General features: G+C 35.5%; 1 protein-coding gene across 2 annotated transcripts in view; it reads left to right on the forward strand.

Annotated features, from left to right (window-relative positions):
* The window catches only part of lpgat1 (lysophosphatidylglycerol acyltransferase 1), a 106,316-nt gene that overhangs the window by 61,376 nt on the left and 28,111 nt on the right, over nt 1-16,829 (forward strand). For both annotated transcript variants that reach the window (XM_030128463.1, XM_030128464.1), the window contains exon 6: nt 3,787-3,913. In XM_030128463.1, the coding sequence (XP_029984323.1) occupies nt 3,787-3,913 (127 nt within the window). The remainder of the gene's footprint in view (nt 1-3,786; nt 3,914-16,829) is intronic.

Here is a 16,829-nt window from a genome sequence, read left to right on the forward strand (position 1 = left end):
GTTTGTGTAAAATACCCAATTAAGACCGCATGATTTAATTTGACCTGCTTATTTAATAAGAAAACTTCAAATTAAATCATAGTAAAATGTTTTTTTCCAACTCAAACTTCAAAATTTAACATTAGGTTTTTAAAAATACTCAAAACTCAAACCCTAGTTTTAATTTTTAATATTTTGCAGAGTATCTCGACTTGATCCTAAACTCTCACATTTAAAGTGCAGCCTTTTGCAGTTATGTAATTGAACAGGCTGATATTGTGAGCAGAAGAATTGTGACAATATCTATACCAAATGAAAACATTTAACACAAAAGCAGCTGAATATTACTATATTGGCTTGGCAATATATCAAATTAATTTAATTAATCGTGGGTTTGCTTTATAAAAACTGAAAAAATGCCTAAATCACACAATCGACATTTTTCTTCTAGAGCCATTTCCTGCAAAAATTCATAATGCAGCCTCTTAGTTTCTTGAAATATGTGTATTGTGAATGTTTTTGTTCAGTCAAATATGGCACAAAGTATTAGTAAAGAAAGAATATTTTTGAGTCATGTTTTGTCGTTTCATATTGGCAGAAACATTATCCACTACATGAGATTAGATTAGACTAGATTAGATTAGACTTTATTGATCTCACAATGGGGAAATTCAGTGGTCAAGGCAGAAACAGAATAAAACGCAAGAAAATAGTGCACATGCATGAAGAAAAACAAAACAAAACAACAATATAAAATAAAAAGTAATAATAGTAATAAAAAAACTTTACAGACAACATATATAACAGAGTCTAATAGATTAATCAAAATTTAATTCTTTGGCCATATCGCTTAGCTCTGACTTCCTGTGTAAACATATAAAACACAAAGAAAGCATCATCAGAATAATAAAGTGTTAGTGTAAAAGTGTGTATTTTCAGCAGCCAATAAAAGTATCAGGAAATGATCGATATTTTACCACATGTCTCATGATACCTGATGTCAGCACTAAGCAGGAGGTTGATCATTCTCAACATGAAGCTCCATTAATATTTTAATATTTCATTTATATTAACCCTTAAAGACCCAAACATCCACCGGCAACCAAAACTATCTAGTGATATAAAATGTTTAATACCTGTTGATCCACTAATCCCATCAATACATGTAAATAATTGGTATAAAATGCAGTTTTACATCTTTTCATGGTCATCACATATGACTCATTTGGACGTTCAGAGGCTCTGTAGTGAACATGGAAACACTATCATCTTCTACATCATTGATTCACCAGTAAAACCTATGGAGTTGGATCAATGACAATGACAGTGGATGGACACCCTGGGATTACATTCAGTTATTGATATATTTACTGAGAAAATCACTTTTTCTTCAGTTTTCTCTTTTTCGGATATAATAACCCTCAACTTTAATCAAAGCTTTAATGAACATCCACATGATCAGTAAATTAAATTCAGGAAAATACGTTATTTTCACTGAAAAAAAAAAAAAAGTACAATATAGAGGATAATATTATAATAACTAGTGATAAATCACTTAAAAAAGGTGAAATCTAGAGAGAAATTAATTTGGGAACTACCACAAAAGCAGCACTGGGTCTTTATGGGTTAATATGTTTGTTGCTTGTAACTTTACCTACCCACAGATGTCAACATTTAAAGTATTCTAAATAGTCATATTTTGTCCCATTTGTGTTTTCCTCCTTTTTTTTACTTCCATTAGTTCTTTTCCTTTTGTCTTAATCTTTCCAATGAGAGAAATATCAGCCCCGCTAGGTTAATATTTTGTCCTCTAGGTTTTTCTCTGCTCCTTTTATTTCTGAAAAGCTTCCCCTGGCAATGTTTCTGTTCAGTTTTGCATTAAAATTACATGAAGCTGTTGAGTTACTGTGACTCATGAATAAAGCTGCCAGCCAAAATCTGTCAACCTGGTAAGATGACGTGTTGCACCAGTCACTTTGGCAGGTAACCAGCCATTTTTTTGCCCGCTTTGATGTAATCTAAAAATCTCAGAGTTGCAGCCATGGGTTTATCTTTGTTATGGCGTTTTTAGACTGGGTATCCAGATCTGTGCTGTACCTGGATACGACCACACCTTTCCCGCAGATGTTGCGTTCACAAGCACACCCCGCAGCCCTTGCCCGAGAACGAATGGGTGTTACAGGGCCGAAACAGTAGGTGGCGGTGGGGAAGGAATTCTGTAGCTATCCAACAAATGCGGAAGTGACACACCCTTACGTCATCAACCGAGCGACTGGTCTGTTCACAGGGAGTACGTTTATATCTGTTAGCCTGTTTGGGGCAAAGAAAAGAACAGTGACTTTCGTTGTCCCTGATATATCACCGAGTGGTTCGGTCGATAAGGTGAGCCCATGTCGTGTGGATCCGTGGCTTTTTCAGGAGACAACCGGAGCACCATGAATGTTTTGCCCTAATGTTTGACACCCCTGCTATACAAGGCTTGAATAAGAAAAAGATGATTTGTCAAAAAAAAAAAAAGATGCAAGTTAATAAAATGATCTCATCCTATGTCTCCACAGACCAGATCTGTTCACTGAATACAATGTGAAGCTCATTGTTTATACATATCTTTAGTATGAACATCAGGTTTCCTCTTTTACCAGCCATCGGCAACCAAAAGCATCTACTGACGTAAAATGTTTGATAACTTCTGAACCATTAATCCTATCAATACATGTGTTATACTATGTTATATATGACACATACGAGATTTATGTTGATGTCACAGGTACACTAATACAGTCCTGATAGTTTTAACCCATAAAGACACAAACATCCACCTTCAATCAAAACCATCTACTGATCTAAATTGTTTAATCCCTGTTGATCCACTAATCTTATCAATAAATGTTAATAATTGGCGTAAAATACAGTTTGTCATCTTTTCACGATCATCAGATATGACCCATTTGGGACGTTCAGAGGCTCAGTAGTGAATGTGGAAACACCGTCATCTTCTACAACATTGATTCACCAGTAAAACCTATGGAGTTGGATCATTGACAATGGATGGAGATGCTTGTTTTATGTTCAGTTAATGATATCTTGACTGAAAAAGTCACTTTTTCTTGAGTTTTCTCTGTTTTTGATATAATAATCCTCAACTTTCGACCGAACATAAACATGATCAGTAAATTAAATATAGAAAAATACTGGATTTTCACTGAAAAGCTGCAAAATACTGAGGTGAATATTGTAATAAATGGGGATCAGTCACTTAAGAAAAGTTAAATGTAGAGAAAAAAATATGTTGGAACTGCCTCAAAAGTAGCTCTGGGTCTTTATGAGTTTACAGAAATGCGACAGCCAAAAAATGTTCTCTTCATGTGCTGCATCATCTGATAGTTTACCGTATAGCGCTGGATTTAAACAGAAAACAGCCACAGTAAGACCACAAATCCACTTTCTGTCCAGTTTGTGTTGTCAGTAGCTGAGTCGAGCAGTTTAGCCTGAACCGTGGATCAACAAATGGCAGCAAACTTAACAACAAATCATCGTAACTCCATACCTCAGTAAGCTTCGTAATCCTATAACTCTTTCATCATTACGTGTTTGATATCCAGCCCGAAAACTGGTTCACCTAGATTAAACCGTTCGGCTTCGAAAAACATCCTGAGGCTCTTCTTCTTCACCGTTGAGATCATTCAAGTTTAACACATCTCACACACACACACACTGTGATGTCGGGGCACGTCTTATCGCAGATGGAGCATCTCATGTTGTCTTTGCTCATTTCCTGTGTTTGTGTTTGTGTTTCCTCACTGACAGGTATTAAGCGTAAAGGTCTGCAGTGGGTGGTGGACGTGACTATAGCCTACCCTAAGGCGAGGCCCATGGACATCCAGACCTGGATCTTCGGCTACAGGCCTCCCACAGTCACACATGTACACTACAGGTAAGGAGATCAGCTGTAATGCCTCAGTCACATGTTACCAACCTGTCACATGAAAATACATTATATGATATTATGACAGAAATATCGCATGAAGACATTGCTCTTGTATTGTGTAATCGCTGCTATTATATGTATGGCGCATGGATTAGGCTAGACACAGATGGATTTTATGGCGTATGGCATGTTGGCAGTTTTCTGAACCAGTTTTCTTAGCCCTGTCTGTATCAATGTCCTCCTCAGGATAAATATATTTCCATATTGAGAGGAATTATATTACTAAAGAGGCTCATGACAGGTCTATAATAGAATTACAAATCACTTAGGTTTGGAACACGGAGACTTTGAGACTCCGTACCCTCAATCACAGTCACTCAGTGTTCTTTTGTACCGAAGGAGCACCTGGTCCAGTCGCTCATTGAAATACAAGTTCCGTGCTTTTTATACCATGTGAGTCAGAGAATGTGAGACAGAAAACGGACAGGACAGTCTGCTTCTGTTGAATGTGTTCTTCATGTTCTTTCTGTATTTGAACCTAAACATGAGACCTAAACGTCCACCAGAAATCAAACGTATATACTGATCTAAAATGTTACCACCGGTCCTGTCACTGCATTGAAATAATAAGGCTTTTCAGTAGCATCACATTCAACCTATTTGGACATTCAGAGGTTCTGTAGTGAATGTGGAAACGGTATCATCTTCTGCAACATTGATTCTTTAATGAAACGCATGTAGTTTGTCACATGACAGTAGTTGGTGTTTGTTTATACATCTACTTAAAGATATATTTTCCTGAAAAAGTCTTCTTTTTTTTTTTTCAGTTTTCTTTATTTTGACATAATAACCTTTGAATTGACTCTATAAGAATCACATGATCAGTAAATTAAATATAGAAAAATACTTGATTTTGACTGAACAATACAAATCACTGAGGGTAATATGACAGTAGTTGGTGTTTGTTTTTACATCCACTTAAAGATATATTTTCCGGAAAAAGTCTCATTTTTTCAGTTTTCTTTTGTTATGACATAATAACCTTTGAATTGACTGTATAAGCATTTCATGATCAGTAAATTAAATATAGAAAAATACTTGATTGACTGAAAAATACAAATCGCTGAGGATAATATGACAGCAGTTGGTGTTTGTTTTTACATCCACTTAAAGATATATTTTCCTGAAAAAGTCACTTTTTTCAGTTTTCTTTGTTTTGACATAATAACCTTTGAATTGACTCTATAAGAATCACATGATCAGTAAATTAAAAATAGAAAAACACTTGATTTTGACTGAAAAATACAAAACGTTGAGGATAATAAGACAGTAGTTGGTGCTTGTTTTTTCATCCACTTAAAGATATAGTTTCCTGAAAAAGTCACTTAATCTTCAGTTTTCTTTGTTTTGACATAATAACCTTTGAATTGACTCTATAAGCATCACATGATCAGTAAATTAAACATAAAGTACTTGATGTTGACTGAAAAATGCAAATCGCTGAGGATAATATGACAGTAGTTGGTGTTTATTTTTTAGATCCACTTAAAGATATATTTTCTTGAAAAAGTCTCATTTTTTTTCCAGTTTTCTTGTTTTGACATAAGAACTTCTGAATTGACTCTATAAGCATCTCATGATCAGTAAATTAAATATAGAAAAATAATTGAATTTGACTGAAAAATACAAAGTGCTGAGGATAATATCATAATAAATGGTGATAAATAAATTAGGAAAGGTTAAATGTAGAAGACAATTGATTTAGTACAAACATAGTTCTTCAGGGTTAAAGATTCAGTCTGTGAAGCAGCAGATCGTATCAACTGAATTTGTCCATTTGTTGTCATGTGTTACTTCACTGGGTCTCAAGGATGAGAAAATAATCCACTAATTAAAAGAAGTAAGGATTGTGGATGGAAACGCCAGCCGCTAGTTGTAGTAGCTCAGAGAACTGCATGATCAACAGATCATAATGGGTAGGGGACACATGCGATTGAATTCACCATTGTTGTTTAATGATCTACTGTATTTTTAACAAAGACCAGGAAACAAAAGGTTATCTTTAAGGGCCGTACTTTGAGTTTAAGCGCTTCATTAATCAAGAAACACAGGTAAATAAAACACAAATAACAATAGACCAATCAATGATGTGTTATTGTACCAAGTCACCTTTGTCCAGTCTGACATTTTCCACTCGCACATGTATTTAATCATTTGGTTTTAATGGTGTGTGTGTGTGTGGTTTGGAAAATGTCTGGATTTTTTTTTTTTCACCCCTGAGTGTTTTTTTTGTTTGTTTTTTTTGTTACTGCTGTTTAAGACACTTACAATATGTCATGGTTGCTACTGCAGCTAGCTGGTTTAGCTTTACTTTCCCATGTCCTGCTGGTATTTCCCACTGAACATTACATACACTGCAGTTTTGTGTGACAACAGTAGGTCACTCATGTTTCACCAGCAGATATTACTTTCACAACATAGTGATGGGGCGATTTGTATCTGTGTCGCACAAGCCTAGTGGATTTTATTGGATGTGTGGACACGCAGGAATTAACAATAACAGGAAAACGTTGACCATAATGGGTGAAAACCACAATATACACTTTCCGATTCCTAGATCTTCTTGTGTGTTACTTAGTGTCGCTGCTCTGATGCAAGGCTAATGTATTTGTCACTCTGTGCATTTGTGCTCTCAGTGCCCTCCAGGTTGTTGTTGTTAATCCATCCACTCGAGGAAATGATGAGAGGCGCAGCATTAGATTCTGAAAATAAGTGTGTCCCTCTGCGCATTGTCTTGACACTGTAGGATCAGAAGGTTGGATCCAAGTCTTATGGTATAAGTCATCTTGACCCTTAGATTCACCTGCGACCGACGCTCAACCTCCTGACGCAGCTCATGTGCAGGGTGGGCTCGGGCAAAGTGTAACATGATTTATGAACCCCGGTCTGCCGAGGCCTCTCAGGAGGCTTCTCCGCCCACTCAGACTATAAGGATAAGGACTCATTAAGTCCATAATTAGAGAGGCAGAGGATGCACCGGTCCCACCCCACCTCCGGGACGCTCTAATCAGCCGCAGACACCGTCGTCTGCCCTCACACGGTCAGCAGCTCTGCAGTCAGGGGGGCCTTAGTGGGAGGAACCCGACCAGGCCCGAGGCACAGCTGGTGCCTTACAAGTGTGCTCAGTCGGTACCAGCCGCGGAGACAGTGCTGATCATAGAGGAGTTAGACCCATGCTGGTACAGGTACAGAGTCAACAAGAGGATTAATCTGACTGCTGATCAAGAGAACACTGTGGGGGAGTGAGAAATGGGATGGCGAGGCACAGAGCACAGACAGCTAGACAAGTAAACCACCCTACATTATTTCTGTTGTGTCAGTTCAGGACAGTTTCTGCAGCGAGAGCGTTGTTTGTTCGGTCGATTTCTTTTCCTCAGATATGAAGAATTTTCAAAGAATTTTACGTAGCTCATAGAGGTGGGAATTAAGAAGAATTTAGTGATTCCAGTTTGACGTCATCTACTCTCTTTTTTGGTGTTTGTAATTTTATCTCACAGTTATGGATGTAACGATATGAAAATTTCATATCATGGTTATTGTGACCAAAATTATCATGGTTATCATTATTATCACGGTATTGTTGAAACTGTGCCCAAAATGTTCAAAAAGTACTAATACCAACACTGAAATAATTAAACCAAGTTGTATTTTGAAAAATAAAATAAAATAAAATAAATAATAATAAAATAATTGGCACAATGCACTTTCTCTTGGCAGAAACATTCAAATATTAACCCTTACTGGTCTGAGCCTATTTTGTTTTTCAGTCCTTTTAATTTTGCCTTTATATACTATTTAAACAAATGTTTACTATACCTATGTTTGGTATCTTTTTTTCAGCACAACTTCATTTATATTATCTGCCTATTATTTTTTTCACTTTAACCGACTATAAAAACATAAAAGGCCAGAAAACACAAAAAAAATCAAACCCGATTTGAAAAATGTATATCATTTATTGCATAAATAACACACAGATGCTTAATGAACCTTTTCAAAGACTTTAAAAGTGAATATTGGTTCCAAATATTACATATAGACAATCAAAATTGTAATAAATTAAAACTATGCTCAAATATTTGACATAAAAGCATAGCTTTACATGGGCGTTTTCTCCGGAAAAGTGCAGTAATCAAACAGTTATCATGATAATTTGAATTTAAACGGTGATACTAACCGTCTGCAATTTTACCGCGGTGTATCGTTATACCGGTAATTGTTACATCCCTAGTCACAGTACCAGTTTATATCACAACACCGTATCTTTGCATGCCAATATCAGCAAATAAGATTAGGTTTCAGTGGCTGATGTTAATCTGTTGTAAATGTGTTTGATTGAATTTCACCTGTTTCAGTAATAGTGCGATGAATAATTAGAATAATTACCAAACAATAATGAACAAAGCTCAGATAAAATTGGTAAAGATAGTTAATACCAGCAAATATATAATTAACTTGGACAATAATTAAAAAGAAAACAAAAAGTCAGATCAGTCCTGATCACAGTAACAGTGGGATAAAAGGTAGAAAAGAGACATGATAAAAATAGCAAAAGTGGTAACACATTACAGCGATTAAAAGAGGAAGGGACCCAAAAACTAATAAAAACGTTAAAAGACGTTAAAACAGTCATTGTTTTTGTATAATGAAGATGTCCTTGTTTCCCTGGAACAAATAAATGACAAAAGCTTAACAAACCTGAAATAACAGTGGCATCACAGCATCAGCTATCGACCAAATTGTTATTTAAACATCAGTATCAGCCCAGAGTTTCACACTCAGCGCCTCTTTACAACACTGTAAATTCAACCGTATTGTACTTCATCACATTGGATTATTTCCTTCTGTCACAACTTCCGTAGAAACAAAAACAACCACTTCAGTCGAGCCAAAACTGTTAACAGCAGAAAAAACTAACGTTCAGTCTTTCTTCTTTGAGGCTCTGAATGAGAAACTACCACAATTAAAAAAATATATATATAAAAGTGTGAAAATGTCTGGTAAACATATAAGTCTAGTTTCAGTCCAAATGAGACAGCCGGATTTGTAAGATCATGCTACACAGCCTCCATGGCCTGAATGTATAAGAGATAGAAAGAAGAGCTCCCATGGCGGAAACCAGAGCCGTCCTATCTGGGGTGTATATATTTATATATTTATATATGGATGCATTGCTACCATTGCACAGTATAAGTCCTGTTACCCAACCAGAGTCAACCTGTTTGCAGAAAAGGAGTCTGCAAACACTAAACAGCGTGTTGCTCAACTGTGCTTGAACTGGCTATTCAGCATGTTCAATCTGCTCTGGCAAATCAGTAACTTTACCAATTAACTGCAGTATCTAGGTCAGAGGTCTCAAATATGGGGCCCGGGGGCCAAATCCGGCCCGCCAAAGGGTCCAGTCTGGCCCGTGGGAGGGATTTGTGATATGCAAAAATTATACTGAAGATATTAATCATTTTAGTTCAGGTTCCACATATTTCATTTCTTTTTTTTCCATTTTATTTATTTATTTACACAGGGACAATGCACAATATACATTAACCTTAAAAAGGAGAGATGTTTGGGTTAACTGATCCTGTTGTTGCCAACAAATATCACAAAAAACTATATCAAAAGCTTACTTTTTGTGCCAGAAAATGTTTGCTTGTAAACTGGATCTCAGATAAATAGATAAATTTCTAGATAAACAGAAATAGTAAATGCAATAAATAAATAGATGAAACTAAATAAATAAAATAAAATAACAGTACAATTACAAAATCAGACCATAGTAGTTTACAATTGTACCACAGCATAGGAAATCAAGTCATACAGAGCTGTGGTTTTTCAAGAAAGCCATATATGGACCCCATAAACAGGCAAATTTCTTGTCCTTCTTTTTAACAAAACAGGGTTATTCAAAAATACTGAACCAATTTCATGACGCATTGCTTCAGTTCTCAAGTATCATCATGGAATGAGTCAGTGACCATTTGAAAGAGGAGTTTTCTAAGTTTGAGCGTTTTTAAATGAAAAAGTGACCCAGCGATGGATTGGTCGGAAGGGGGCCTGCGAGATCCTCAGACCTCATCGTGTGTGATATTTTCTTGTGGGGATACGTTTATGACAGAGCTACCCATTAACCTCGATGACCTTAAACATCGAATAACAGCAGCAGCAGCGATCACCTCAGTGGATTGTGATATGCTGATACACTTCTGGGAGGAATTTTCTTATCGCATTGTTGTTGTCTGTGCTGCAGGTGGTGGACACATCGAACACTTGTAAAACAGGAAATAAAAGTTGATTGTGAGTAGAATCCTTGTGGCTTGGCTGGAGTTTTCTATTGCTGTTCCTTATTCAAGTATTGTGTCATGAAATCGGTTCATTCTTTTTGAATAACCCTGTATATGTCAGCCTTTCCAAGGCAAGACTAGCAGCCAGTTCTTTCATCTTTAAACCAACAGAAGGTGTGTCCATACTTTTCCATAAAAGTTCAATTATCCGTCTGGCTTGTAAAAGTCCAAATTTAATGAGTAGTGACTGCTGCAAGGTTACAGCAAAATCTTCTGGATACATGTCCAGCACACAAATTTTAGCACATGATGGGACTTCCTTCCCAGCTACAAGGCTTATTCAATCAAAATTTCCAGGATCATTGTAGCTTTGTACACTCCCATAGACAATAATATAAAATATCTATGTCCTCTCTACATTTCACACAGAAATCTGAAATATTACTTCCTACGGATGCAAATTATCGATTAATTCATTAATCATTGGTTGGTTGACCTTATCGATTAACGATTAATTGATAAGCACCAATTTTCCTGATAACCTGAATTTCTCTTTTAATAGCGTCCAAAATAATTAAAGCTAAATATTGTTGATATACTTCATGAAAAAAGCATGTCATATTCCTTAATGATTGATTCATTGTACCATTAGGGATACAGTACAGGCAATGACATTTATGGAGTAGAACTAATTAAATTCTGCAGAGAAATTCAGTAAAATAAATGGATCTGAAGAGGGGCAGTTTAGAAGAAATGGGCATTTTTGACTTTGCATCACTGACATGATGGAGCGAGATTTCAGCAGAGATCCCGCTGTGGAAAAGGGCAATTAACCCACAATTAATAATTTAGTTGAGCAAATTCTTATCGACACTTAATTGATAGGGATGTAAACAATTAACCCTTTCATGCATAGTGGTCACTATAGTTGACAGCTATTCTACAGCTTTTCTCTCCTATTTTCATGGGTTTTGTTGTTTTAGTTCCATATTAGCGAACACAGCAGATGCCTATGCATCGTCCCATACACTACAATTCATACCATTACTGTAACTTTGCTGTTCTAGATAAACGTGATCTACACTAACATGTTTGTGTGTAAAAAAAAAAAATGTGGTAATTGTGATTAGACTGTAATTAACAGGTTTTTTTTTTTTTTTTTTAAGTGTTTGGGGTTTTTTGCATATCATCTCCATGAAGTGTGTAATAACTAGTGTTAGAGTATGTCAAAATGTGAGAAAACATCAGATTAGCAGTATTAAAAATGTTTTTATTTCATAGTTCTCCCACAGTATATCAATAAATTCATGTTTCTTTGCTTCTAAAATTAAATGCATGATGTCCAGCTGAGTGGACATTTTTGGAACTCCATGAAAAATAAGTTAATGAAAAAATTCAATCACTTTTTTTTTTTCATGCCTGAAGAGGAATGAAAACAGTCAGGGAAAAAAACTTGATTATGGTTCTTATAATTCATGTATGAAAGGGTTAATCAACTATTACTCACCTATATTTGAATACAAAATCATGGTTCACAACAGGATCCTTCTTCAAAACTTCATCATTTGAACTTTTGCCATATCATCCTTTCCTCTGCACTTATGACACTTAATAGCAGTAAGAGAAGTGTTAATAGTTTCACCTCACACACAAAAAGCCAACAGAAAAGGAACACACACACAAAAAAACAAACAAACTGTAACACCACTGAGAAAAATACTGGCCTCCTATCAGTCACTTTCCAGACTAAATAAGTTGAAAACCAAATGATCAAATGCGACATATCTAATGAAAATGAACATTCCTCTAATGTGCCTGTTAACACGTAGCTGCACTTACATGATTTAAAAATAGGATTCTTTCAAAGCTTCCACTGGTGGCAGATGTTTTGACCCTTTAAAAACAGCCTCCAAAAAAACACAGACTATCAAAAAAAAAAAAAAAAAAAAAAAAGAAAGAAAAGGGGCACTGTTGAAAAATGAAACGTGGACATGTCTTCTAGGGGTCCATCTCCATCAAAGAGGATCTTTGACTGTAACAAGAGGGCTGTGTGTTCCAGTCTGTAGTTAAAAAAACTGATATGTATCTGAATGGACTGTATTTATGTCCTTAATATGCACAATAATATCAGTTTAGTTTCATTAATAGAGTGTGAAATGTGAAAAATTTGTGTTTCTATCTTTCTTGTTCAACAAATATTCAGAATGCATATTTGTTTATTATACCATATGTTTTTTCCAATGGTGATTTATTTAATCTAATATGTTTTTTCATAATGCACCTCGACATCCCAGCTGTTTGTTAATGTTAAATGTTGATATTGCACATATATGTTTAAAGGAAACTATTTTTCTATCTTGTTTATTATTATTATAGAAAAGTTCAGAATCGTCTGTGTCTAGAGGGAAAAAAATCTAGATGGAATGTTTGGCCCGTATCCACGTAACCCACGTTGTATTTGGAAAACAGTCATATGTAAATGTACCGTTTATGTGACCTGAATCGAATATATTCACATTAAGGGCAATAGAATATTAGTGTGTGTAAACATAGTAATGTGACCTTTAAATAGGCTGACATGTACTTTGTTTGTTTATGTTCCTTGACAAACATTGTTTAAATTCAACCTTTTCCCCTTTCCCTACTCTATATTGAAATTGCATCAGTAAAATCAGCAGAATTTACACATTTTAACCCTTTAAGAACTGCAATCTCTCCGGCGCTGCATTTTGCACTTTACAGCATTCGAATTACTGTAACTCCTGAACCGTTTGCGCTATCCGCAAAATTCAAGCAGCAACGTTAAGCTGAGATTCTGAGCTTTCGGACACTATATAACACTTTACAGCAGCTGTGTTGGACTCCATTACAAGTAGAAAGGAACTGTTTCTCAGACTTCAAAGAAAGAACAAAAAATCTGAAGCCATAATATGGATACTGAATGTTCAAGACCAAAAAGCAAGTTTGAGATGCAAAATAGCTGAAAGTTTATTTCTGCAGTTCCAAAAAATTTCATTACGGACATTTACAGTTGTTTCCGATAATAAATATGCTAAAAACTTTGTCTGCTTTTTTCTTGTTTTTCTAAAACGCACTGTTTTAAGCATTTATTATTTATAATAATGATAATTAATGGCCAGATATTGAAAGTTAAGTTCTTCCTGAAAACAAAAGTGCAAAATAATTGGCGAAAAAAGACATTTTCTGACACTTTTACTGCAAAGAAAACATGAAGACACCTAGGCGGCCTGTTATAATGGCAGTCTTGAAGGGGTTAATGCAGTGTTTTTCAACCTTGGGGCCACCTGGAATTCAAATGGGGTCACCTGAAATTTCTAGTAATTGATAAAAAAAAAAAAAAAAATACTAAAAAAAAAAAGTTTTTAATGATTCAATATATATTTCATTATAATGAAAACACCACACACATTTCCTATTAAAAATCAAGTTCAAATAAAATGCAAGATATAATATTTGAGAGGGCATATCTTGATTGACCTGATCATGTGACCGTGTGTGTTACTACACTTCAACCTGCCTGGACAAAGTTAGTCAGAAAACCAGACCGAACAGAGAATGGAAAGATTTTTTTCGCCCACCTTGTCCCACTAAAACATCTCCAAGAGAAACTGAGAAGCAGATGCCAAAAAGGTGCATTCTATACATTATATTGCCGAAATGTCAGTGAAAATTTATGTTTATATGCAACATAGTATAGCAAACGATTACATGATCAAAAACAAATTAAATTTAGCAAAAAAAAATGTCTGGGGTCACCAGAAATTGCAAGTTATACTTCCTCCCACTCCTTTTCAAATGTGCAAATGAAGTCATGTATATGTATAAGTTTTGTTTTTGTTTTTTTTTCTTCTTCTTCTTCCACGACTTCTTACTACCTGTTTGATTTCGAAGGACTAAGTAAGATTACGTTGTCTCGTTGCATTTGTGATGTTAAAATGGGATCACAAGCCAAAAAAGGTTTGGAACCACTGGGTCAACATGATCCCCTGTTCAGTATAAAACATGGTTATTATTGTTAACGAAAACTAATGAAATGACGAAAACTAGAATTGAAAAAACATTTTCGTTAACTGAAATAAATAAAAACTATAATTAAAAGAAAAAAATGATTATTAACTGAAACTGTATAATGTGCTTATAAAACTAAAACTGAAAAAAATTATGGATAAAATTCCCTTCGTTTTCGTCTTTGTCAGTGTCGGATCGATATAAAATTGATTTATTTCCCTCAAGTAATTTTAGCTGCTTTTACCATATGATAAGTGACCATATGTGGTCACTTGTGGTTTCCAGTCGTCTTCTGGTCCCCGCTCTACCTGGAAACATGGAGACTAAAGTTGGGAGAAAGCAGCAGAGTCCTGTCTGAGATTTATGTGAATACGACGGAGAAGAAGAGAAAAGATATTAAGAAACTAAAACTAAACTAAAACCAAGCATTTAGAAAATAACGAAAACTAATAAAAACTAGCAAACCTGCTCTAAAAACGAATTAAAACTAACTGAATTAGAGAAAAAAATAGTCAAAACTAAATAAAACTAAACTAGAATGAAAAATCCCAAACTATTAGAACCTTGGTATAAAACACGTGACTGGTGTTTTCCGCTCACATCCAGCTCCGGACACATGCACATGTCGAGTGGACTTTCAACTTAAACTGAAGACACTAGGAGGTGGAAACAGTTTTGATGAGTCTTCGTACTTCTCTGCAGGTGTTTTGACGTTTCCGAGCCCTAAATCCGGCCGCCACCTCCCTCACCTTTGCTTGTTTCCGTGTGAACTGACCTTGATATCAGGCCTCCATCCTCTTGCGGTGCTGTTTTTTTTTTTTTTTTTATTTTATAAGGCTGTATAAATTACTATTGCAGCTTTAAAACAGGCAGCGGAGTGTTGAGGAGTAATCTAGATGATTCCACGTCAAGCGCTTGGCACTTTTTTTTTTTTTTTTTAATCCTTCTACCTCTCTCTTTTTCGCCTCCAGTCCTCAGCCCCACCCTCGCTCACCGTGCCTGTCTATCTGTCTGTCTATCTGTCGCCCTCTCCCCATATAATCTCAGTCTCCCAGATTGCAGCATCATAAGCCCTCTGTGACTGGCAGATGGGAGAGCTAGGTGGGTGTACAGAGGCCAAGCCAGGGCAGCAGTGGGTGTTAAATATGTTGAGATCCTTTTCTTTTATTTGCACCTTCCCTTTTTTTTTTGTGCTGCTGTGTGCTTTTTTTTCCCTGTGAAAGCTGCCATTAGAAAATATCCGAAAGGTGACGTGATTTATGCAGTCGGACTCTGCCTGGTCATCACATGGATCCTTTGGAGTTGCACACCTGGCTTCCTTTCCCAGACAAGACGCTCGCACAGAAGTGTTGAGCTTGCGCCGCTTCTTTAAGATATGCCAGGCAGGTTTTATTTCTGTCTGTAGCCACTGCATATAAAAAAAAAACAAAAAAAACACACACATTTTCTTTTGCTCGTTTTTATTCAGTTATATCTCCTGATTAGATTGTGTGATATTGCACATATTCAGTGAGTATTTTATATGGAAATATATATTGTTTTGCTATTTTATTTTGAATTGTATGATCAACAGATTAAATATCCAGTTTTTATCCTTTTTATTTGTGGCACAGGTGTCAAACATGCGGCCCGGGGGCCAAATCCAGCCCGCCAAAGGGTCCAGTCTGTCCCCTGGGATGAATTTGTGAAATGCAAAAATTACACTGAAGATATTAATCATTTTAGTTCAGGTTCCACATTCAGACCAATTTAATCTCAAGTAGGTCGAATCAGTAAAATACTATCATAATAACCTATAAATACTCACAACTCCAAATTTTTCCCTTTGTAAATGTAAACATTTTCATGTCATTTTACTGTATTTACACTAAAACTATCATTTCACAAAAACGCAAATAACCTGAACAAATATGAACATTTTGAAATGTCTGAAGTGTCATTTTAACAATATTCTGCCTGTTATTGAATCTTTTGTGCATTTGTTGATCCACTGTGATCTGTACGTTGTAATTTACATGTATAAATGATAAACTGAGACATAATATTGTTAAAATTGCACTTAGTTTTCGTCATAAATTTCAGTTTGTTCATGTTATTCACATTGTTTTAAAGGATAGTTGGCAGATGTAAACATTTTTGTCGCATAATTTTACTTTTTTACGCTCTAAAACAGAGGAAAGTTTGGAGTTGACATTATTTACATATTAATATGATATTATTTTACTGGTCCGGCCCACTGCAGATCAAATTTGGCTTAATGTGGCCCCTGAACTAAAATGAATTTGACACCCCTGATTTAGAGCATTTATGCAAGACTTCAGCAAAAATATTCATCTACAGTGTCATAATCAAATTAACCAAAGACCATTCACACCCCTACATTTAATGCAATACACAAGGACTTTTTACTACTATTTACATACTGAGACGGATTATATGATTGCATATAGTCATACATTGTGTTCAGTATCTTGTCTTAACCTGTAACAGGATTTTCAGATAAAGATTAATCAGTGAATCTGGGTTTTACAAAGTGCTATCCACATTCACATACA

Source organism: Sphaeramia orbicularis, chromosome 24, assembly GCF_902148855.1.
Source record: "Sphaeramia orbicularis chromosome 24, fSphaOr1.1, whole genome shotgun sequence".
Classification (NCBI taxonomy): Eukaryota; Metazoa; Chordata; class Actinopteri; order Kurtiformes; family Apogonidae; genus Sphaeramia; species Sphaeramia orbicularis.